The sequence below is a fragment of the Nematostella vectensis genome, chromosome 14 (assembly GCF_932526225.1).
Source record: "Nematostella vectensis chromosome 14, jaNemVect1.1, whole genome shotgun sequence".
Taxonomy (NCBI): Eukaryota; Metazoa; Cnidaria; class Anthozoa; order Actiniaria; family Edwardsiidae; genus Nematostella; species Nematostella vectensis.
The window spans coordinates 4,864,683-4,889,398 of record NC_064047.1 but is presented as its reverse complement, the minus strand read 5'-3'; the positions used below and the strand labels follow the sequence as shown (position 1 = coordinate 4,889,398).

The window sequence follows — 24,716 nt, the reverse complement described above, 5'->3', positions numbered from 1 at the left end:
AGTATTTGAAGATTCCTTAATAAGAAATGACCCACTTTTTGGCCGTCAATGGGGGGAAGGGTGGGGGAGAGCGCGCGCACCCTGCGCACCCCTCTGTGTACGCGTCTATTACCCATATTTTCTAGCTTAGAAGTGAGCCCATTCCTTTGTGCCGGTGGCGAAATAAATCTTGTATCTCAAAGCTAGCACATTGGTACGTGAGCTCTGGGGACGAGATTGCCCCGCACGATATTTCGACTTTGACATTCTGTCTAATTTTCTATTTTCCAACAGTCCACCAAAAGTATTCATTTTTCTAGAATCACCGAAGACCATTGCAAACTACTCTCCCGTCGTTTATGCTAAGATCTCTTCGACTCCTTTACTCGCAGCCTGCAAAGCTTGCGCTGTAGACACCGTCAACAATCATCAGTATCGTAGCATTACCCAGTCTGGGTAATTGCCTGTCAGCACAAACTTGGGCGAGCAGTCTAAATCTCTTGGAGTGTAAAGGGTACAGAGCTGTAGCAAGGCTAGAAAAATATGGGGGAGGGGGGCACGGTTCAGAAACATTAAGAACAAATATTGGTGACACAGCTACACTCCTACTGCGGTTATTCAATATTTTTTTTTTAAAAGAAATTGGCGTTTACGTGCCTCCAAGTGCCACCCGCAACCCCTGCTACGGCACAGGGGTGGAAAACTTATCCGTTTGTTAAAATTCAAACTGCATATCAGACGTTATTATTCCAGTTAGTATTCGAGTTAATTTTAAGAGTTCGGGATATTTGGGTTTTTACTTCTTACATGCACTGATGTGAGTTTGCTTGTTCAGTCCATAGAATATTTCCTGTTTTATTTCCTGTAAGAGGCTCAAGGAATCGACAAAAAGGGTGAAAATGGTTTTATTGCAAGGAAGGGTGAGAAAGGGGATCGAGAGAGCCATACGAACTCTAACGGAAGATGAAGTCGGACGAAGTTCCGCTGCGAGTTGTGACTAGCCGGACCCCTCCCCACTGCAACCTCACCCCTTATCTCTTTGCAAAAGGTTGTTGTTGTTGCAGCTGCTACAGATGTTGTTGTAGCTGCTGTAGTTGTTGATATTATCTTTGCATCTGCTGCTAGTGGCAAAGGTGTTAGTTTGCATTCTTTTCCCATCCTTGTACATTTACATTTTTGTTTGATTATATCTTAGAATAATTATTTGAAGTACTCAAACGGATAATAATACAAAAACTACATATTTACGTTTTCGCCAAAAACATAGGCATAACAGCTTATGGAAATCCCGTTAGTCCAGTGTTTTTCGCAGCATTACCTGTAGGCCATCCATATGCAGTGGTCGATCCCTAAAGGCTATATCTTTGGTAAATATAAAGAATTCTTGAAAATATTCAGGCGGTAGTCAAGTGACGTATGTGAGACTGTTTTTACTGGAAGCTTATGTAAACTATGGTTTCGTGCAGGTGTGCCCTTTTGCCAAGTTCAAGTTTTGCCAGCTTTTTCACATGATTTGCCTGTTCAGCCCATGGGTCAACTCTGAGAGCGTCCGCCATCTTGAATCCGAAGAGCGCTGACTGGAAGTAGCCTGGGGAAGAGGCTAGCTCATCACGTTCTGAAGCCTTTCAGACGTCGACCCGCTGTTTCAAAATTGAGAACTGTTTTTGATAGAATTCTGATAATTCCCTTTTTAATTTTCACCGTTTTGACATTTTGACTGTATGACCAGGAACAATGATTCAACAACAGAACGCTGATATAAAGTTTACTTACACCAAGGCATAAAACGCGATATGTAAAGCTGTAATAAAGCCCTGTTCTTTATATAGACCTAGCCCCTAACTAGAACATTTGAGGCATTCACAGTGAATCATAAATATATGAACTGGTGCAACGGCCGTTGAACACTGAACACTTACCTCGACCCACACGGCTCAAAGCTGAGCAGCCTTTGCCCATAACCTGTGCACACACAACTGTACATGTGAACAAACAGATCGACCACGTGCTGGACACGTGAATAAATCACTGTTATTTTACCCATCACTATATAAGAGGCAGGTCGTGATTGCACTCCATTACAAGGTAGGTGTCCGAACCCAACAAGGAACTAACTATGAAGGTGATCTTACTGATTCTCATCGGCGTTGCCATAGCGGCGGCTGTTGATTGGCCGAAGATGGATTCCCCGGACGTTGGGGGTGGCGGAGATGGTGGTCCGTGGATGGTGAGTGCCGAAGGGCAGTAAGTAAGTCTTGTAGGTAGGCCCTGTGGTTATCTAGGACAGGCATTCGACTCTCAGTCTTAGTTTAGCCAGAGTAATAGGATAGTGCTATTGGAAACATAACTTCTCTCATGGAAATCGAAGTAAAGAAAACTTGTCCTCTCGCGCGCAGTCTGGATGATGTAAAGCTTGCTTGGGGATTAGAGGGTAGGTAGGTGACCCGTTTGATAAAGCAAACACAGATGAAAAGAGTCACGATAAAATTCATATACATTTTATTTTTCCTTTTGTTATCAGCAATGCCGATTCACGTACATGAAGTGCTGGTTTGACGCTAAAGAAATCACGGAGAAATACAAGTGTCAGCTGGATTTTAATAAGTGCATGCGTGGACCCAGACCTACAATGCCGGCTAACGATGCGCTTGCGTACGATGACGGTGATGGTTCACAGGCAGGGGGTCCGTGGATGGTAGGTGACTGATGATGATGATGGTAATGAAAATGATGATGTTGATGATGCTGATGATGGTGGTGATGGTAATGATGATGATGATGTTGATGATGGTTCACAGGCAGGGTATCCGTAGATGGTGGGTTAATACTGAACCAGTAGTTTTGGTGATAATTGTGTTGGTAATATGAAAGATGGTGATGGTGATTGTGATGGTGATGGTAATGAAGATGATGAAGATTATGCTGGCGATGGCGATAACGATGTCAATGGCGATGGTGATAGTGGCGGTGGTGATGACGATGACGATGATGGTTTTGATTATGATAGTAATCTCCTTGTCTCTTTTTTTAGCAATGCCGATTCACGTACATGAAGTGCTGGTTTGACGCTAAAAACATCGCGGAGAAGTACCAGTGTCAGCTGGATTTTAATAAGTGCATGCGCGGACCCAGACCTACAATGCCGGCTAACGATGACGTAGTGATGGGTACATCCAACGACGACGATGATGATGATGATGACGATGATAACGGGTCAGGACAACCTGGGGGACCATGGATGGTAAGTTTCTTTTCCCTCAATAGCTCATTCCAGCTATAAGCATGCGCGCACACTCACCATGGTAACCTAACTTAACTATTTATCCTCATCCCCAGGGTCTTCTGGGTAATTATCAATATGGCGTACCCAGAAGACCCTGCGTCATTTCAATATTAGTTAATACAGTTGCTCCAGGATCAGCTGTAGTGTGATTTATTAGATCATACCTGGCGCGTAGAAAAGTCAAAAGGCCAGATCAAGTTATTGAGTTCTTTGATGTGGCAGTCTTAGTCTTTTGTGCACGTCTAATGATAGGTTTTTGCTAACAGATGATACCAAAGTCTATTCGTCTTCTAAGTCAAGAAATCTTATTTACGCTGCTGCTTATCAAACCTAGAGGGATTGCATTAGAAGGATTGTTTAAAGTTTACCTGATGTCTTCATGTTTTTATTCAGCAATGCCGATTCAAGTTCATGAAGTGCTGGTTTGACGCTAAAAGCTTCAAGGAGAAGTACCAGTGTCAGCTGGATTTTAATAAGTGCATGCGCGGACCCAGGCCCCATCTGCCATCTGCATGAGCACGTGACGTCACATTCTGAATGACTTGATATGATGAGCCTTTGATGTTGGTTTATATCTCAGAAATATATAATATATGGTGTAAATTGATAAACCTCAGTGTATGAAATTAATATTATTAGAAAGAGTTTTTATCCCGGAAAATAATTCCAACAGAAAAACGGCTTATCATCATGACTATAACTATTTCAGCGATGGTAACTCTAGTCTCTTCCCCAGGCTACTCAAGGTCAGCTCTTTACATTTGGGGTTAAGAGGACGTTCTAGCAAAAAATTAAAAGGTGACGTCATAAATATGCAGGGACGAATCTAAGAAAGCTTTAGTAATGTCCCATAAAAGTTAGTTGCACTTTATTGATTATATTTTCAGTTATAACTCAGTTCAAAATTGCGCCCCATTAATCACCGTTTTCTTTCATTTCCTATTATGTCTAGGGCTGAAATTCAACATAGTCTAAATAGGTATCATGTCTAATACCGACACAAAACATACATAAGCACGCACGTATGGTCCGTCGCAGAAATCTGATATCAAACGGGAAACAATTTGGCTCTGCTGAAAAAAAAAGTGTGCATGTATTTCATATTTCAAATCCAATCGACTGCTACTGTTCTAAGTAAACACACGAAAAAGCCTCTAATTAAAAGTAATATCCCCGTAAAGACCCTTTTACAAGGACATCCTCTTTTACGACTAAACTCACGCCGTTCAACTTTCCTGCAAGAAGACTGAAATGTTTTGAAATCATGACCAAGTGGGTCGACAATCGGTGCATCCCACACGCACCCCCCCCCCCCCCCCTCAACATAAACACGAGAACAAAAGGTCTCTTCCTTTTGAGAAAAGGTATTAAAGAGAAAATGTTGACTTTATTACAAGGGCACAAAACGGATCTGTTCCGCAGCCCGTTTTTTACTGGCTGGGAAGACCCCTTGGTTGCTGGGAAAAAATCGTCCCGTGGTGCATGGTTCTTCTGGCAAATTTGTGGAGTCGAACTAGTATATATTTTTTGGGGCGCTGGAGCGGAAGCTTGGGGAAAAATCGTCCCGATCGGTTTTACTGGCAATTATTCATGTGTTAAAATGCCTAACCACTGCTGGCTGGAAGAAAGAATTGTCTCTTCTCGAAAAAGGAACAGATATTTTTTCCCCAGCAACTTGATATTTTTGGCATCGGAATATATTTAAACGACGAAATATGCCATTTTATGCCGTTTTTAGGGAAAGGGGGCTTGTTGTATGCCCTTGTTATCAGGAAACTGAGCCTTCTGCATTGAATTCGTGCAAATTGGCCATTTTAGGGTTTCAGGTCTGTCGACATTGAGCATTTTTCTCCCCTCCCCAATGTGTATGTCAGAGTACAATAATAAAAAAAATCTCAATGTCTTGAAGTGACATTAAAAATAAGCGTAAATCAATGTTACCTAGTTTAACTTGTCTTTCGTTCCAGTAAAAACAGAAATGAAAATATGCATGAGCTGTCCCGGTTTTTGCAAATAACCACCCCAAACGAAAACCTCACAGTTATACGGGCCTGTTCTTCAATTCTACGGATAAAATTTACGATTTCGACTGCAAAGTACTTAATCTTGACCCTAATGTATAAGTTTTCCAGAAAACTTACAGAAATATAGTATACCATCGTCATTTAGTATCACATTGTTTAAGTAAGTAAGTTAAGTAAGTTTAAATTCTCAATGCAAAAAGTTTTGTTGACCGTGATTGCTGTGAGTATTTTCTTGGTCATTTTCTTGAATCAAATAAAAGGTGTCTTTTATATTCAAACCAAGGTCTGATCTAATAAATCATTTCTATAGTTACCTTAACATAACTTAAGAATTGAGCCGATGTACAAACAGAATGACAACAAATATAAGATGAATTACAAATCACAGAGCAGAAGTTTTTAAATGTGCGGTGTGTTTGAAAGACATGTTCAATTGTCAAGCAAATAATGATGTGTTTCGAATTAGTTTTAACGTCGTCTGCGAGAGTTCCCTGAAGATAACAAGTCGCAGTGTTGATCTTTTCATCTTTTTCAGTTCTTCACTATTTGTTCTACGGCAACGATTTGGAGAATAAAAAATAAATAAGTAGAATAGAGCTATCAAAGATAAGTGTAATGTTTATGTAAGATGTGCCGAATTGTTACATAAGCAAATAATTAGCTTTTACGTTTCATGTGAAACTTGCCTTAAAATATAAGGCGTTACTCGACAATCGTGCAAATCTTTGTTGTGTTGTTGTTGTTGTTTTGTTTACTTAATTTACACGCCACGGATAATTCGAAAAAAAAAATCATAAAAAAAGAAGTAGCAAGTGAATAAATGATTGATAATTGTTCACGGAGACAAAGAGCTCGGAACAAAAGTCAACAACATAAAAATCTAAAAAAAGCATTTGCTCAGCCGAGCAGCTCATCCAACATGACATCACCGAAATCACGTGCGCGCGTCGTGCAAGTTGTCCACTTGACTATCAATTGGCCACCGGTTCACCGGGGGGGTAATTTCCGAAGAAATAAGTTGTTTGCTTTTACAATAGAATTTTATTATCTCTTTATCTTTATCACACAGGATTTTCAGCATTTTTATTATTTTATTGGAAAATGGAATAAAGTGTGCACGAATTTGTCAAAGACTAAGAAAGTGCATCATTGAAAGAAATTCAAGTAATTAAAAACAAAAGAGATTTGATTTACTAGCAGGAATATTAAGTGCAAGCTCCAACTTTAGCGAAAAAAGGATAAACCAAAAAGATATCCATTAGACTGTCGTACTATAATAAATTAACAGACAATCCCTAGGAGATCCCTTAACATTGTGGGTGAAACAAGAAACTTTGGTATATTAGATTATTAATACTCGTGTAGTTTTATTATCTGCTTGCATTATCATGACATTTTGTCTTCTGGGTGACCCCCCGGTTAATTGGCTATTCATGTGAAGTGTTATTGACAATGCTCGGCATTATAAAAGCGGCACACACAAGCAAATCATCGCATCTTTTCTAAACCCTCGAAAAGAAAGGATTCTGTAGTGGTTTGTTATGATGAGACTCTTACTTGTGGTCGCCCTTGTCTGTACCCTGCTTGCTTGTGTTTTGGCGAACAGGGAAGAGGAGTCAAAGAAAGAGCTTCAACAGAAGCTCGAGGATTCCAACGATGAATTTGATATGAATAGTCTAGAATCTGATGACGACGACGACGATGATGATGATGATGATGATGACGACGACGGCGATAAGGGATCAGGTGTGGGACCATCGAAGCGAGTAAGTGTAAGATTTAGTTGTCGAATGGTTTCAAAAGAAAATCAAAGAAATGTTATGTGATTATCGCTAACAAAGAGCTTCACCGCATATATACAAGCTAGTCCTGGTAAACGGTAAAAAATAAGACACGAAAAGACAAAAGTAAAAGAAGGAAGAGACATTTTTTTTTTTGGGGGGGGGATTTTGTATGACCAAACTGCCAAATTACAACGATTTACAAATGCCATTGTTTTATTTCCAACAATTTATAGAATATCACACCCCACCAATTCCAGTCCTTGAGAATTCCTTAAAAACAAACGTTTAAAATTATTAAGATAGCGACATCCATTGCTTGGTCTATTCCCTTTTCCCTGTTGTGCGGAGAGGTGAAATGGAGTCGGCTCGAGCAATTTCTAGTTCGTTCATGTGAGCCCGCCATCAGGTAGGTACTTTAAATATGGTGCACTATGGTGTCCCCGTAGGCAACCACCCCTAGCAACTATTGGCGGTATACAAACTAAACATAGCGCCGTGATTGACTTTCTTTTAGCAATGCAAGGATGACTTCAGAAAGTGCATACGAAAGGCTAATTCGTGGATATCGAGACATAGATGCAAAAAGGAGTTTTTCAAGTGTCTTCACAGCCTTCGTCCCACCAGGCCCCCCAGGCCAACTCGTCCAACAAGACCTTATCAAAAGGTACAAAAAAGCCCTATCACCCAGAAAGCCGAAAGGGGAGGATAGAAGAAATTCAATCTTTCCTGTTTTTAACTTTTTATTTTTTACAAATGGAAATTTCCGCACAAACTGTCAGGAGGTAATTACTATTGCTGCATGTGATCTTGATAAAGAGGTCTGGACACCAACGTTTTAGACTACGACAGGGTTCCCGCTCACTTGCTCCAGGCTCTTCTAGGCCATTTGAAAAAGAAAAAAAAATACAGCCTGATGAATTTATGAAAATGTTATTTTTATCATATTTTTCAGTGTGTTTCAGACTATATGAAATGCATCAAGAAGGCGGGCTGGGACCATCGCAAGCGCCGAGAATGCCGAATGAAGCTTATTAAGTGCTATAAAAGCTAAATGACACCTGCCAATTAACATTTGCCATATATGGCTGCAATCGTTTTGTTCCAACATCACAGCAACAAAAATAATTACATTACTCCATGTGTTTTGTTGATTTTCCTTTTGATTTGCTTACATATTTGCAGGAATCACTGTCAGGATAATCTGGGATTATTAACCTTTTTTTTCGGATTTGGGGGTGTGGGAATTGACCATTTTTTTTATCCTGTCCGTTACCACGAGATTTACAGAAGCTATACTTATAGTGAAATAAAAAACATGGAAAACAAGAACGTGTGTGTCTTATACGCGCTACAACGACTAACGCGGTAGTTTTAAAGAAACTGGTCAAAAATATAGATTTACTTCCCTAGCCAATCATCGTGGCATACAAATCCCCAGTTAGCGAATCATCGGCATAAAAATCCTCGGTTAGCCAATCATCGTGGAATATATACAAAGCCCCCTGATAGCCAATCATCGTGGCATACGATACCCCTGTTAGCCAGTCATCGTGGCATACGAATCCCCAGTTAGCCAAAAATCGTGGCATACAAAGCCCCCAGTTAGCCAATCATCGTGGCATTTAAAGCCCCAGTTAGCCAATTATCGCGGCATACGAAGCCCCTAGTTAGCCAATCATTGTGGCATACGAAGCCCCAGTTAGCCAATCACCGTGGCATACAAAGCCCTAGTGCGCGAAAGAGTACCAGGGAATCACCAGAATATCATATTTATCAAATTTTTGTGATACGCGGGTTTAACTGGAAAATATTTGAATAGAAAATACTAGAAACAATAGCGTTGGAGTTTAAACTTTTTAACTCCCAGATACTTGGGCAAGGTAATCTTAGCGGTTTGCATGGAACAGTGAGTTGGGTTTCCTAGAGCTTGGATATAAATAAAATTCTATAATTTTTTTTGTCAACCTTGTGTTGCATCTGTTCGCTCTTTGGCCAAATCATTTTCGCCGATTCCCAGTCATTTTTTAAATGCTTATTTGGCATCCAATTGTGTTCAGGCAGTGAAACGACTCTAGTTATGGTAATTACGTACTTACTTATTAAACTTAGTGTACCATCACCTCCCCTCAGTATTTCAATGGGCTTCACATAGCTTTTCATAATCATACATCTCATATACTTTTCATAGTATTTGAAAACTGATCAGCCATTTGGGGCCTAAAAATACGGGCCCTTCTCAAGCCCCCCCCCCCCCCCCCTCCTATCCTTTAGGGTACATCATGGACACTCCCTCGTTATACCTAGCAATAGAAATATAGTACATTTCAAGCATGTAAAGATCATAGACAAAAAATTTCTTCGGATGAAAAAAAATTCTGCCCGCCAGTGCTGAGAAACGCAAGACTAGTTCCAGTACCGCGCGGTTAAACCAACCTTCTTGTTTTGAAATGGCGGCTTTTTGCCGGCGAACTGTCACGTTTTGGGGAATGCTAACTAGCGCAAAGCTAAAGCTATAATTTTCTTTATGACTCCCTCATTATCAAACAAATCTGCCATCTTTTGTTCAGTATAGTTTTTCACGCTTTAAGTTAGTAAAAACGGCGACTGAATTCAGCCTTTCGTACCTGTTCGACACTACGATTGTATGTGTTTTCGCCAGCGCATAAATTATTCAGTACTGTCTCAGTGCCCTCATTTTATCAAGCAATTTTCCTAAAAGCTCCAGGCGTCACGCGCTTGATATAACAGTAGTTACCAGACCCCATGTTACCTCACCAACAGCAAGCCCGCACCTCTCAGTGATTTACATATTTGCTAGCAATTAATCTTCTCGTAACATAAATATTATTTTGAATAAATATCGTATCTAAATCCAGACTTATGCTGTTATCTTACATGTCCTTGTACGACTTTTAAATGAGCTCACACTGGTCTGAGCTGACGTCCTTTTTCACATGAACGTGCGGTTTTTACATGAACCTACAAGTGCTACATGTATAAATAAATTGCTCGATAACAGACGATTACATAGTTTTTTTTTAACTGTTTGTATCATTTTATTTGTATATTTTATAATGTACTTTATATGTTAAACCCAGGTACCCCCCTCCCCCTTCGAAATGATAATACCTCCAACCCCACCCCCTCCCCTCACCCCGGCCAATTCAACCTCCCCACTGTACTTTTGGGACCATTTCGCCGCCCCTGCCGGAGATTTATAAATAGTCCTTGAGGGTGATTGCTACCCCGAAAAAAAATATATCACGCAAAGCAAGCGTATATGAGTGGGGTTATGCTGTCTTAGATATCATTCGAGAGAACTTCAAGATTCTTCAAAAAGTAAATGACACAGCTCTTTACGGTTAAAGGGAGGGGATGTTAGATACGCGCTTACCCTTTACAGCCCTATTGCCATTGACATACATAGTGAGTCGGGCTGATGAATTATTTCGAGTAGTGGAAACTAATCTCAATTCTGGGCGGGTGTGACACTAGGGATCTGGCAAAATCCTGTTTGATCGCCGGCTAGAGCTCGTCTTGGGGCTTGCTCCGTGTCCTTTTGTAAGCTGGAGCTCGCGCAGGTGAGTGCGTGTCGCACGTTGGGTTGTCGTATGTCGGGTATCCATTCACATGAGCTTCTGCGTGCGTCTCGTGCTCTGTGTCGTACGTCGGGTTGTCGTATGTCTGGTATCCATCAACATGGGCTTCTGCATGGATCTCGTTCTCTGTGTTATCGTATGTCTGATCTTCGTTCACTTCTGTCCGATGATCTATGGATCGAGGGCCCGGCTTTGGCTTAAAATAAATAACAACTTATTTTAAGTTCTAACTCCAACCAATACCCTAAAATAATAGAAGTGATTGCAAAGACGAACAGATGGATAAGACGGATAGATGATACGAATTAAATGGATACAACGAACAAGAGAACACGGATTGGATGAAGCGGATAGATAGGTAAGACACGGTGACAGTAGTGACTGTGGTTCTTCTTGAATAAATGTATGCTACGTGTTTAAAAGGAGCTCCGTGTCTTTTTCATAAACTCCCGGGTGTTAGTAAGTGGGGCCAGTACGGCTTGTTTTACATCTAGATATGGAATAGCAAACAAACAAGGAGGGAAATCCTTCAGTTATGAGTAGCACTTTAACGATTAGAAAGCGTATTAATTTTGTTCATGAGAGTTTTTTTAAATTAAAGATTATCATTACGCTGTTACAGTATTATCTTTAACGGTAATTAAGGATTATCATTACGCTGTTACAGTATAATCTTCAGCGCTATTATAGTTTGTTTGTTTGCTTGCGTGCTTGTTTGATTGATTTCTGTTACTTGCTTGTTTGTTTATTTGTTTGATTCTTTCTTTCTCTTGTTTTGTTTATGTTTGTATGTTTTTGTTTGTAACATAGGTATCCAGGGAAATGGCAGTTTAGTGTGTTTTGCCTTATCATGCACATGACACAGAATATGTCGTGGTTAAGCGCAACAACACACAGGCAGACAACCATTTGATCAAGCACAAACATGTATGTGTATGTGTGTATATGTGTATATGTATGTGTATATGTATGTGTATATGTGTATGTGTATATGTGTATGTGTATATGTGTATATGTGTATGTGTATGTGCATGTGTATATGTATGTGTATATATATATATATGCATATGTAAAAGTATAAATACAAAAAGCCCAAATAGTCGTGTTCGTGAACCAGAAGAATGAATAGTCTCAAGTCTGCCCTGAAGAAGTCTTATTAAAGACGAAAATTTGGCAGAGTCGAGTTCCAGTTTTTGGTGTATTATATGTATATGCATGTACATTTATACGTACCCAAGCATGTGTTTTATATGTACCGTATACTTGCGCTGTTTTAAGGTAGCACGAAGCATGTGTTTTATATGTACCGTATATTTGCAATGTTTTAAGGTAGCACGAAGCATGTGTTTTATATGTACCGTATATTTGCGCTGTTTTAAGGTAGCACGAAGCATGTGTTTTATATGTACCGTATATTTGCGCTGTTTAAGGTAGCACGAAGCATGTATGTTTTATATGTACCGTATATTTGCGCTGTTTAAGGTAGCACGAAGCATGTATGTTTTATATGTACCGTATATTTGCGCTGTTTTAAGGTAGCACGAAGCATGTGTTTTATATGTACCGTATATTTGCGCTGTTTTAAGGTAGCACGAAGCATGTGTTTTATATGTACTGTATATTTGCGCTGTTTTAAGGTAGCACGAAGCATGTGTTTTATATGTACCGTATATTTGCGCTGTTTTAAGGTAGCAAAAAGCATGTGTTTTATATGTACCGTATATTTGCAATGTTTTAAGGTAGCACGAAGCATGTGTTTTATATGTACCGTATATTTGCGCTGTTTTAAGGTAGCACGAAGCATGTGTTTTATATGTACCGTATATTTGCGCTGTTTAAGGTAGCACGAAGCATGTATGTTTTATATGTACCGTATATTTGCGCTGTTTAAGGTAGCACGAAGCATGTATGTTTTATATGTACCGTATATTTGCGCTGTTTTAAGGTAGCACGAAGCATGTGTTTTATATGTACCGTATATTTGCGCTGTTTTAAGGTAGCACGAAGCATGTGTTTTATATGTACCGTATATTTGCGCTGTTTTAAGGTAGCACGAAGCATGTGTTTTATATGTACTGTATATTTGCGCTGTTTTAAGGTAGCACGAAGCATGTGTTTTATATGTACCGTATATTTGCGCTGTTTTAAGGTAGCAAAAAGCATGTGTTTTATATGTACCGTATATTTGCCCTTCGATGACAAGGCCGGCATCACGTAGGGGTCAGCGGTTTTCTTTGTCCTTGGCGACAACCCTTCGTATATAGGATTCCGTCGCCTCGTCGTATCCAGTGTCTCGTAAGCAGATTTAGTGTCGGCTGCGTTGCTAAAGTCTTTCATGTCGATCGAAGATATGTTGCCTTCGCCGCTCTGTAAAATGGAATAAATTTTACTACTTTATTATATCTTCATAAAACCATCCAAGATAAAAATCTAAAAATGTGTTTTCAGTTACAGAAAAAATGAATCTTGCCGAACGTTTTTAACATAAGGCTAATGGTTTTTCTAAAATAGAACTTTGAAGTAAGAAACTAACCTTTTTTTTTTTGCAAATTAGGATTGCAATTGCTATAATCAAAATAATAATAAACAGTCCAGCCGCCACTGCAACCCCAACGGTTTGATCTCTTGTCAGGAGAGACTTCTGCTTTTCCTTATCGCCTTCGGTTTGTCCCGGACAGGGCTCATTTATCAAGGAAAGGACCTATGAAAAGAAACATATTCAGTGAATCATAATGAAATAAGGCAAGGAAAGATTCATACAAAACAAAGGCTGGAATGAGGCGAGGACCTTTGAAAAGAAACATATTAGGCATCGGTTACTTAGGGAACACGTTTCGGTAACGAGATCTCTAGAAAATCTTTAATAAAATACGGACAAGCAAAACCTGTCCGCGAAATTAAAAACAATAAATAGAAAAGCGAATCACCCAAGGATTCGCAGAAAAAAATAGAGTAGGAGAAAAATATCCCCATCAGTTATCATTTGTCCGACGGAAACATAAACCGTTAGACAATAGAATTGTCACGCGGAAAAATATCGCAGGGTGTCGGGGCTACGCTACTACATGCAACGCGTGAAATTATTGCTTGGTGTCGGGATGCGCTAGCACTTGCCAAGCGGGTAATTAACACTAGGTGATGGGTTTCTCTATTTTTATAACTTTAGCATTTTAGTCAATTTACAGCCAGCTCATGCCGGGAGTTAATGATGCGTTTTGTTTAGTTATGAGTCGACGGGAATTGGCCCCTCCCCAATTGTAGGCTGGTCCATATTGTTTTTTAGGATCCAAGACATTTAACAGGCCATCCGCTCTAAATAATCAATCACATCCTCAAACAAACGTCCAATAGACACACTGCTTTCAATATTTTGAATACCTTATTACACTTGATTTTCGCGAATTTCGCGATTTTAAAAGATTCGCGAAAATAAAGTGACGTGAAAATTAAGTGTCGCGAAAATTAGGATGCGCGAAAATTGAGTGAGTACATAAGAAGCCTTTGGGGGGAATATTGGCCGTTTAATAAGCTTTAAGAAAACACCTGATCTATTTAGTCATCAAATGTACATATAGTACGTACGGTAAGGGGTTGTATTTTTAGATTTTATTATGAAACTAAATTTAGCCCACGCATCTTTTTGTTGAATATAGTTTCAGTTATGATGATTACAGCACATTTTCATTTCAATTGTTTTGCTTGATTTTATTATCTCAAAATCACAAAATCGCGAACATAAAAGTGATCTGTTTTTTTACGAAAATAGGGACATCGCAAAAAAAAAGTGTCGGTCGTGAAATATCGCCATCTCAAAATCGTGAAATTTTGACGTCGCGAAAATTAAGTGTAATAAGGTAGCTACATGTCGTATGTCGATGTTATGTTATACAGGCGCGTACACAGGCATGTACACAGGGGTTTCGTAGGGTGCACGTGTGCTACCCCCCCCCTCCCCCCTTGGGGGGCAGAGGTGGGTCATTTCTTATTAAGGAATCGTCAAATGCTATGCTTTTTCCATATAATACATGGAAGTTTCTAAAGTCTAACCTCACAGTCTTTCTCTCCCACGCAAGGGAGCCTGGAGTTGGCCAGCAGTGCGCATGCGTATGTTGAATTCATACGCTCATACTGTGTATCCAAGACGACAACGTGCAGAAGTGTTTGGTTGGTCGGTCCGATTGTGATGGTCTCAAGAATCTCAGCGTAGACGTCGGAGGCCGAGCGACGACTTCTGGAATTGCCTTTTATAGAAAAACAAAACAACAAAGAGATGCTATTTTATATTTTAATTGATGAGGCTCTTTGTTTTATGAAAAAAAAAACTTCTTATGGGCTAAGTCTCTTGTCTGCCAGGGAAGCTTCCGTTTCAATCGACTGATTTGAGTTAACACCTTTGATTTTTGTTAGTTTTTTCGCATATTTTTTCGTCACAAAATTAATGTTTTAGTGCATGACAACTATAAGCTAATGCGAGACTGAGTATAAGTATTTACGAATGGCAGGAGAGTATTGTCTCTCGGTTTTCATTTATGTAAGTATATTAAACGCTAATTAAGAAATAACTAACGTAAGATATTATTAGCCTAACTGTACAATTTTTCATTACGTATACAAAGTTGTCTTACCGGCCCTTTTTGAGAGAACAGCTTTTATTATTGCCACAATCTCTCTCTCTATCGATGCACGCTGACTTGAAGTCAAATCTGAACCGTTCACAATGATGCGTTCCTGGAAATCAGCGGTGGCGCACCTGAAGTGTGAATATCACTTTTTTCAAGTTTGCCTTGGAGTAACTAGCAAATAGGCAACTCGCCAAAGAAAGACTCAAACGTTGTAAAAGGGCAATAGAAGATATATCCTAATTTGGAATAGCAATAACAATAGCAATAGCAATACAACAACAACAACAACAACAACAAACTCACACTTTTATGCATCGAATTCGTCAAATTGTTTATAAAATGGACGAGCGTTACCTGGTAGCTGCCTTGTGAAAGGTCACGCAACGGGTGCCCCGAACACATTTCTCACAGAGCGAAGAATTTCTTTCACACAAAGAACCAGATATCCCCTCAGCGCATGCGCACGTGAATGACGCGACTCCATCCTGACAGGTACCGCCATTCTATGGAAAGAATGCGTGACATTTGTCATCATGTCCAAATAGGTCATAGTATTTTCATATAATGGTATTGTTTTAAGGTAACACCGTCATAGTCTCCGAGCAATCTTTGATTTTTGAAAGCAAATTTTTCAACGGATTAATATGAGAAAATAGTTAACATACTTAGATTTAGGAGTTTTCTCGTGCTAGTTAATGATAGCGTAGTCACACTTTTCATGATCCCGCAGCGCATATCGCAAACATTCACCACGGATAGTGTCTTCGTATGTATCGCCTTATATGGACATTGATGCCATATTTAAATATGCTTAAGATTTCCCGCTCCCTGATCTCCAGAAAACATGGTGGAAAATGCTGATTCCTGTCAATTTGAGACTCGCGGCAAGAATTTGTCAAGAAAAACTTGATCGCTTGGTAAAATATTTATTTCACTAATCTTTAAAAGCCCTAAGACCCAGGCCTCCAAGAGATTGACCGAGCGGGTTTGAAGGTCACCCATTTATCACCGCTTAATGTAACAACTGCCGCTTAAATGTAACACTAACGTTTAATGTAACACTAACGCTTAATGTAAAAATCGCCGCTTAATGTAACACTAACGCTTAATGTAACACTAACGCTTAATGTAACAATCGCCGCTTAATGTAACACTAACGCTTAATGTAACACTAACGCTTAATGTAACAACTGCAGCTTAATGTAACACTAACGCTTAATGTAACACTAACGCTTAATGTAACAACTGCAGCTTAATGTAACACTAACGCTTAATGTAACACTAACGCTTAATGTAACACTAACGCTTAATGTAACAATCGCCGCTTAATGTAACACTAACGCTTAATGTAACACTAACGCTTAATGTAACACTAACGCTTAATGTAACACTAACGCTTAATGTAACAATCGCCGCTTAATGTAACACTAACGCTTAATGTAACAAAAATCACCGCTTAATGTAACACTAACGCTTAATGTAACAACTGCAGCTTAATGTAACACTAACGCTTAATGTAACAACTGCAGCTTAATGTAACAACTGCAGCTTAATGTAACACTAACGCTTAATGTAACAAAAATCGCCGCTTAATGTAACACTAACGCTTAATGTAACAACTGCAGCTTAATGTAACACTAACGCTTAATGTAACAAAAAATCGCCGCTTAATGTAACACTAACGCTTAATGTAACACTAACGCTTAATGTAAGAACAAATCAACGCTTAATGTAAAAACAGTTGACGCTTAACGTAAGAAATTTTCAACGCTTGATGTAATAACGGACTTAACGGACTTAATGTAATAACCATGAATTTGGATATAGAATTTTGATAGATTTCGAAAGAACAATTCGCAAGACAACCAAACTTAGGGTAAGTCGTCTAAGCGTCAAGGCGGTGTAACGGGGCGCTCATTTAGAGTTGCGTCATCAATGACGTCATCAAAAATACGAATATCAATATCTTGAGCTACGGGAGTTGTGACACTACCAAACTTAGGCCAAGTTGTCTTGAGGTCAATGGGGTCCAGCAAAATGGACATGTGACATGACGTCATTGGCTACGTCATCATAGGAAAAATCATATGTCTTGAGCTACGTGAGTTGTGACACGACCAAACTTAGGACAATTTTTCTTGAGGTCAAAATCAAACGAAAATCTGTTGTCGCTTAGGGCTCTGTAAAAAATCTGTTTACCGGCAAACTTCCTGTTAAACCTTGTTTAAATTGATAATGAATAACGTGATTGAGGTGTCTTAGAAGGCCTTTCCTTCTGATCATCTCTCAAAATAACGCTAAACAGAGGGGGTATTACATTCTAAGAGCTCTTTGAGGTTATGTCTTCTGCGACCCGAGCATTTTGAAGGAAAATTTGACGATCCGGAAAGAACCAAGCACTCGAATTAAACTAGCCAAGCATGTCCGACCATTGCGAGAACTTGCGAGCAAGTCGATGAACGATTGCGATTCAAAAACTGATACCCCTTAAATTATCCGACGAAATTAGAGTAAATTTGTTACCGACAAATGTCGCCTTTTTTTACACAGCGCGGGTAGAATTAAAAAAAAAACTTCCGAATCGTTCCTTGCTTGATTGTTATTTAAAACTTATTTATACCTGGGCGGAAACCTAACGACTGTTGAAATGTGTGACTACATCCGTACAGGCGCACGGAGTTGATAGTTGACTTTGAAGTTTTCAGCCACACCAGCTATACACACGGAGTTGATCGTTGATTGACAAGTTTTCAACCACACCAGCTATACACACGGAGTTGATCGGTGATTGACAAGTTTTTAACCACACCAGCTATACACACGGAGTTGATCGTTGATTGACAAGTTTTTAACCACAGCTATACACACGGAGTTGGTCGTTGATTGACAAGTTTTTAACCACACCAGCCATACACACGGTGTTGATAGTTGATTGATAAGTTTTCAACCACACCAGCTATACACACGGAGTTGATCGTTGATTGACAAGTTTTTAACCACACCAGCTATACACACGGAGTTGATCGGTGATTGACAAGTTTTTAACCACACCAGCTATACACACGGAGTTGATCGTTGATTGACAAGTTTTCAACCACACCAGCTATACACACGGAGTTGATCGTTGATTGACAAGTTTTCAACCACACCGGCTATACACACGGAGTTGATCGTTGATTGACAAGTTTTCAACCACACCAGCTATACACACGGAGTTGATCGTTGATTGACAAGTTTTCAACCACAGCGGCTGTACACACGGAGTTGATCGGTGATTGACAAGTTTTCAACCACACCAGCTATACACACGAAGTTGATCGTTGATTGACAAGTTGTCAACCACACCAGCTATACACACGAAGTTGATCGTTGATTGACAAGTTTTCAACCACACCAGCTATACACACGGAGTTGATCGGTGATTGACAAGTTTTCAACCACACCAGCTATACACACGAAGTTGATCGGTGATTGACAAGTTTTCAACCACACCAGCTATACACACGGAGTTGATCGTTGATTGACAAGTTTTCAACCACACCAGCTATACACACGGAGTTGATCGGTGATTGACAAGTTTTCAACCACACCAGCTATACACACGGAGTTGATCATTGATTGACAAGTTTTTAACCACACCAGCTATACACACGGAGTTGATCGTTGATTGACAAGTTTTCAACCACACCGGCTATACACACGGAGTTGATCGTTGATTGACAAGTTTTCAACCACACCAGCTATACACACGGAGTTGATCGTTGATTGACAAGTTTTCAACCACAGCGGCTATACACACGGAGTTGATCGGTGATTGACAAGTTTTCAACCACACCAGCTATACACACGGAGTTCATCGCTGATTGACAAGTTTTCAACCACACCAGCTATACACACGGAGTTGATCGTTGATTGACAAGTTGTCAACCACACCAGCTATACACACGGAGTTGATCGGTGATTGACAAGTTTTTAACCACACCAGCTATACACACGGAGTTGATCGTTGATTGACAAGTTTTCAACCACACAAGCTATACACACGGAGTTGATCGGTGATTGACAAGTTTTCAACCACACCAGCTATACACACGGAGTTGATCGGTGATTGACAAGTTTTCAACCACACCAGCTATACACACGGAGTTGATCGTTGATTGACAAGTTTTCAACCACACCAGCTATACACACGGAGTTGATCGTTGATTGACAAGTTTTCAACCACACCAGCTATACACACGGAGTTGATCGGTGATTGACAAGTTTTTAACCACACCAGCTATACACACGGAGTTGATTGGTGATTGACAAGTTTTCAACCACACCAGCTATACACACGGAGTTGATCGTTGATTGACAAGTTGTCAACCACAGCTATACACACGGAGTTGATCGGTGATTGACAAGTTTTCAACCACACCAGCTATACACACGGAGTTCATCGCTGATTGACAAGTTTTCAACCACACCAGCTATACACACGGAGTTGATCGTTGATTGACAAGTTGTCAACCACACCAGCTATACACACGGAGTTGATCGTTGATTGACAAGTTTTCAACCACACCAGCTATACACACGGAGTTCATCGCTGATTGACAAGTTTTCAACCACACCACCTATACACACGGAGTTGATCGTTGATTGACAAGTTTTCAACCACACCAGCTATACACACGGAGTTGATCGTTGATTGACAAGTTTTCAACCACACCAGCTATACACACGGAGTTGATCGTTGATTGACAAGTTTGCAACCACAGCGGCTATACACACGGAGTTGATCGTTGATTGACAAGTTTTTAACCACACCAGCTATACACACGGAGTTGATTGGTGATTGACAAGTTTTCAACCACACCAGCTATACACACGGAGTTGATCGTTGATTGACAAGTTTTCAACCACACCAGCTATACACACGGAGTTGATCGTTGATTGACAAGTTTTCAACCACACCAGCTATACACACGGAGTTGATCGTTGATTGACAAGTTGTCAACCACACCAGCTATACACACGAAGTTGATCGTTGATTGACAAGTTTTCAACCACACCAGCTATACACACGGAGTTGATCGGTGATTGACAAGTTTTCAACCACACCAGCTATACACACGAAGTTGATCGGTGATTGACAAGTTTTCAACCACACCAGCTATAAACACGGAGTTGATCGTTGATTGACAAGTTTTCAACCACACCAGCTATACACACGGAGTTGATCGGTGATTGACAAGTTTTCAACCACACCAGCTATACACACGGAGTTGATCGGTGATTGACAAGTTTTCAACCACACCAGCTATACACACGGAGTTGATCGGTGATTGACAAGTTTTCAACCACACCAGCTATACACACGAAGTTGATCGGTGATTGACAAGTTTTCAACCACACCAGCTATACACACGGAGTTGATCGTTGATTGACAAGTTTTCAACCACACCAGCTATACACACGGAGTTGATCGGTGATTGACAAGTTTTCAACCACACCAGCTATACACACGGAGTTGATCGGTGATTGACAAGTTTTTAACCACACCAGCTATACACACGGAGTTGATTGGTGATTGACAAGTTTTCAACCACACCAGCTATACACACGGAGTTGATCGGTGATTGACAAGTTTTCAACCACACCAGCTATACACACGGAGTTGATCGTTGATTGACAAGTTTTTAACCACACCAGCTATACACACGGAGTTGATTGGTGATTGACAAGTTTTCAACCACACCAGCTATACACACGGAGTTGATCGGTGATTGACAAGTTTTCAACCACACCAGCTATACACACGGAGTTGATCGTTGATTGACAAGTTTTTAACCACACCAGCTATACACACGGAGTTGATTGGTGATTGACAAGTTTTCAACCACATCAGCTATACACACGGAGTTGATCGGTGATTGACAAGTTTTTAACCACACCAGCTATACACACGGAGTTGATTGGTGATTGACAAGTTTTCAACCACACCAGCTATACACACGGAGTTGATCGGTGATTGACAAGTTTTCAACCACACCAGCTATACACACGGGGTTGATCGTTGATTGACAAGTTTTTAACCACACCAGCTATACACACGGAGTTGATTGGTGATTGACAAGTTTTCAACCACACCAGCTATACACACGGAGTTGATCGGTGATTGACAAGTTTTCAACCACACCAGCTATACACACGGAGTTGATCGTTGATTGACAAGTTTTCAACCACACCAGCTATACACACGGAGTTGATCGGTGATTGACACTGTCTTGCAAAAATCGTAGATTATTAGCTGTCTTCTCGCACTAGAATCACGCCATTTAGTAAAGCAGTGCCAAATACAAACTTTGAACTTTTTTCGATCAAAAAGCAAATCTATTTCGTTATTTGTCTGAGTAAAGCCCTAGTATGAAGATCGGACTTTTCCGCGAGCAAATATTCGCCATTACGGGATAATGATATAAGACCTTACATGTAGAAGTCGCACCTTGGCTTGGAAAAGTAGTCAAAAGTATTTTGTGCATTTGGCTTTTTCCTTATCTTGTAATTTGACTGGCACAGGGACTAAACTTTGAAACCCGTTCCCTTTCCCATCCTCCTCCTCCAATAAAAAATAAAAATCAATAAATAAAGGCAAATCCTGACTATAATCAGGGATGCTAAAATAAATAAATAGAGGTAAAACATATCATTTCTTTGACGAGTTATGTATCCTGTCAAAAGTTAAAATAAGCGTTACACTCGAGCAAGCACCTGTGAAAGCGCTCCCTTTGTGTAGCTTTCGTCGGTTTTCGCTAGCTTTCGGAGCTTGTTTTCCTAGTGATAGTGGCTCGCGCTCGATGACGTCACACCTCACATGATTATATATGTACCCCCCCTGACACATTTATGATATTCTCCACGTGTGGTTGCCCGACGATGTTTCTTTCCCGAGATATGAGTATTTTCGTTCTAGGTTAAATTTATAATTATATTACATTACGCGTCGATTTTTGTTACATTAAGCGTTAGCGTTACATTAAGCGGCAGTTGTTACATTAAGCGGTGATACAACCCAAATATTGATATGAATATATCTAGTGCTTATATAGTAAGCCTTTCCCTGTCCATCAGCAGAAGAAAAAACGTCCAGAACGAACACAGATTTATATGCGTATGCATTTATAAGTCTTGTGTGAAACAAACGAAAACGACGTTTTTGAACGAAGGAAGGCAACACCTTCACAACTTTGGTACTTAAAAATACATAAAAAATTGATGTTCAATGTTGAAAACTCGGTTAGCTTGTTGGTCTAGTATCTCATTATGTTATTTTATTAGCCATTACCTGGCACGGCTCAGATGCGCAGTCGTCGATATCCACCTCACATCTTTCTCCCGTGTATTCCGCGGGACAGCGACATGAGAACCCGTTCTCTTTATCGACACACGTGCCACCATGATCACACCGCGCGCAGTCTGGGGCGAGAGGGCAGTGTCCGGTAGCATTGCACTCTGGGATACATATATTTTTTGTTAATTTGTGTTCAAGTGTGAAAAAAACTTGAATTTATAAAATGAATATATTTACTGTAAGCATTGGAATAAACTAGCTTATATTTTAAATGATTCTTCTGTAATATTTTTTTGTCTAGAAGACTTGTACATTTAGCACGCCAGAATAATATACTACGACGTTATTTTATTTTAGGTAATAAAGTTTAAATAGAAACAACAATAGAATCCCCACTATGCACAAAATAAAAACTCAATAGTTTTAAAGAAATCGCAACCTAGAAAATACATTGCAATTACTGACCTAGCACTGTCACATTGAAAGTTCTCCTCAAGAGCTGCAATGGTCGCTGGTCGTCATAGCAACTGTATGGGATTTGGATGACACCAGCAGTCAGATTGAACTCTTGATAGCTTAGCTGTGTACGAGTGCGGAGTGAAAAGCTTGAATCAAATTCGAAAAGTGTTGAGACATTATGCTGCGGACCTGCGCCAATGGCCGATTCGTCAACCTTCAAAAGAGAAAGAAAATTAATACACGCCTTTTTTCAATTACTGATTTAAAAAAATGTACTTTGTCTTTATTTGTTCAACATGCTTGATTTATAATTTTACCTTGCAATGATAGGGGAAAGTGTCCGGTTTGACTTTTCCGATCTGATTGCAACAGCTTGTCATAGAACACTGGTACAGGGGAGGGGCTCCATACTCCATCAATAGTTGCCCCACTATACTCCCCTGGGGCTTCTTCTCCTCGATGCTTTTCTTGACCAGACACATTTTCATCTCCGGAACATCATCTGCGTGGGATGAAATTATAAGCTTTAGAACATTTCTTGTGTGACAAAGACAACGCTATAGTTTCTGCAGATGCGTGCCCAGAGAAGAATGCAGGGTGGGTCCAACAGTAATTTACTGACCGAAGTTTATAGATTAATTAATTTTCTCACATTCTAAGCCTTTCCTGAGCTTTGGGAAATAGGTCACTACCAATCTTATTTGATCTAAATATACAAAAAAGTCATAATTCAATCACTCCTTAAAAATGCGACTAATCAATTCAATAGATTCAATGATTACCAACGTAATTTCTCATCCTTGCAAATGAGCAGGGTGGGGTCCGCCCCCGCCCCCCCCCCCCCCCCCCCCCCCCCCCCGCAAAACAATCCGCCTAGGCAAATGATGAAGCGGAAACTCTTCCCAGTCGCATTTGCTCGCGTTTCATTTTCGGAGGGGGAAAGTTGGGTTGAAAACTTAGTCATGTTTCGCTGAAAACGTCATGTTTCGCTAGGTATCTACCCACCAGAAATCTTGACAAAATGCCCTTCGCTTCTATTGACACCTTGGCTGCTTTCAGCATTTATGTCCAAATATACAAATGCTGACTTGTTCTCGAATATCAAAGCATAGTCCTTCATGGCAATACTTTTAACAAAAACCTGACAATAAGGAAATAAAATTAAACATCTTGAAAACGTCTTTGACATCTTATAAAAAAATGGCAATAAAAGAAAACTACCGTGACATTAACACAGTGATACTTTTCCCATTCCATTGAACTGCGTGGCAGCTAATAGTGTGTTCCTTTGATTGGTAGATTCAGCGTAATTCAGGATAAGGCCTCGGTATAGAATCTACCTAATCCCCACCCTTATTGACTGGGTTCTGTTATTGTTTCCTTTTTAGGGAGATTACGCTTTTTTGTCTTTTCCCTAAATACCTGATCACCGTTGATAGCGAACGGGACAGTTTCATCTGAGTTCAGCAAGTACTTGAATGTCTCATTAGGGAACTTCTTCGGAAGCGAGAGTCGACCAATCAACGAGTTATCCCTGGACTGAACTGACACCACGCTCGGGCGAAGGTCAAGGGCGTCTGACATGAAGTCAGCTAAGGAAAGATATATAAATACAATCATTGAATGAAGT

The 24,716-nt window shown here is 40.0% G+C and overlaps 2 protein-coding genes across 3 annotated transcripts in view; one reads left to right on the top strand and one right to left on the bottom strand.

The window, feature by feature from the left end:
• Positions 1-2,045: 2,045 nt before the first annotated feature.
• Positions 2,046-8,396, top strand: LOC116614950. The gene is made up of 6 exons (XM_048721525.1): positions 2,046-2,206; positions 2,501-2,674; positions 3,011-3,220; positions 3,656-7,052; positions 7,585-7,734; positions 8,023-8,396. The coding sequence occupies exons 1-4, from the start codon at positions 2,096-2,098 to the stop codon at positions 3,776-3,778; spliced, it is 618 nt and encodes a 205-aa protein (XP_048577482.1). The 5' UTR covers positions 2,046-2,095; the 3' UTR covers positions 3,779-7,052; positions 7,585-7,734; positions 8,023-8,396.
• LOC5503465 (protocadherin Fat 4) overlaps positions 8,296-24,716 on the bottom strand; it is a 28,876-nt gene continuing 12,455 nt past the window's right edge. The window contains exons 10-20 of one of the 2 annotated variants that reach the window (XM_048721523.1): positions 24,509-24,678; positions 24,092-24,227; positions 23,404-23,588; positions 23,093-23,300; positions 22,622-22,788; positions 15,646-15,794; positions 15,295-15,419; positions 14,717-14,910; positions 13,203-13,370; positions 12,848-13,036; positions 8,296-10,865 (exon numbers count right to left, since the gene is read on the bottom strand). In XM_048721523.1, coding sequence (XP_048577480.1) covers positions 10,596-10,865; positions 12,848-13,036; positions 13,203-13,370; positions 14,717-14,910; positions 15,295-15,419; positions 15,646-15,794; positions 22,622-22,788; positions 23,093-23,300; positions 23,404-23,588; positions 24,092-24,227; positions 24,509-24,678 — 1,961 coding nt within the window. In that variant the 3' untranslated portion in view covers positions 8,296-10,595. Of the gene's footprint in view, positions 10,866-12,847; positions 13,039-13,202; positions 13,371-14,716; positions 14,911-15,294; positions 15,420-15,645; positions 15,795-22,621; positions 22,789-23,092; positions 23,301-23,403; positions 23,589-24,091; positions 24,228-24,508; positions 24,679-24,716 lie in introns of those variants that run through there. The other variant, XM_048721524.1, reaches the window with a different exon arrangement.

Coding starts and splice junctions, on each gene's coding strand:
- LOC116614950 (XM_048721525.1), top strand. CDS start 2,096: ATGAAGGTGATCTTACTGATTCTCATCGGCGTTGCCATAGCGGCGGCT. Junction 2,207..2,500: donor GAGATGGTGGTCCGTGGATG/GTGAGTGCCGAA, acceptor TTTTGTTATCAG/CAATGCCGATTCACGTACAT. Junction 3,221..3,655: donor AACCTGGGGGACCATGGATG/GTAAGTTTCTTT, acceptor GTTTTTATTCAG/CAATGCCGATTCAAGTTCAT.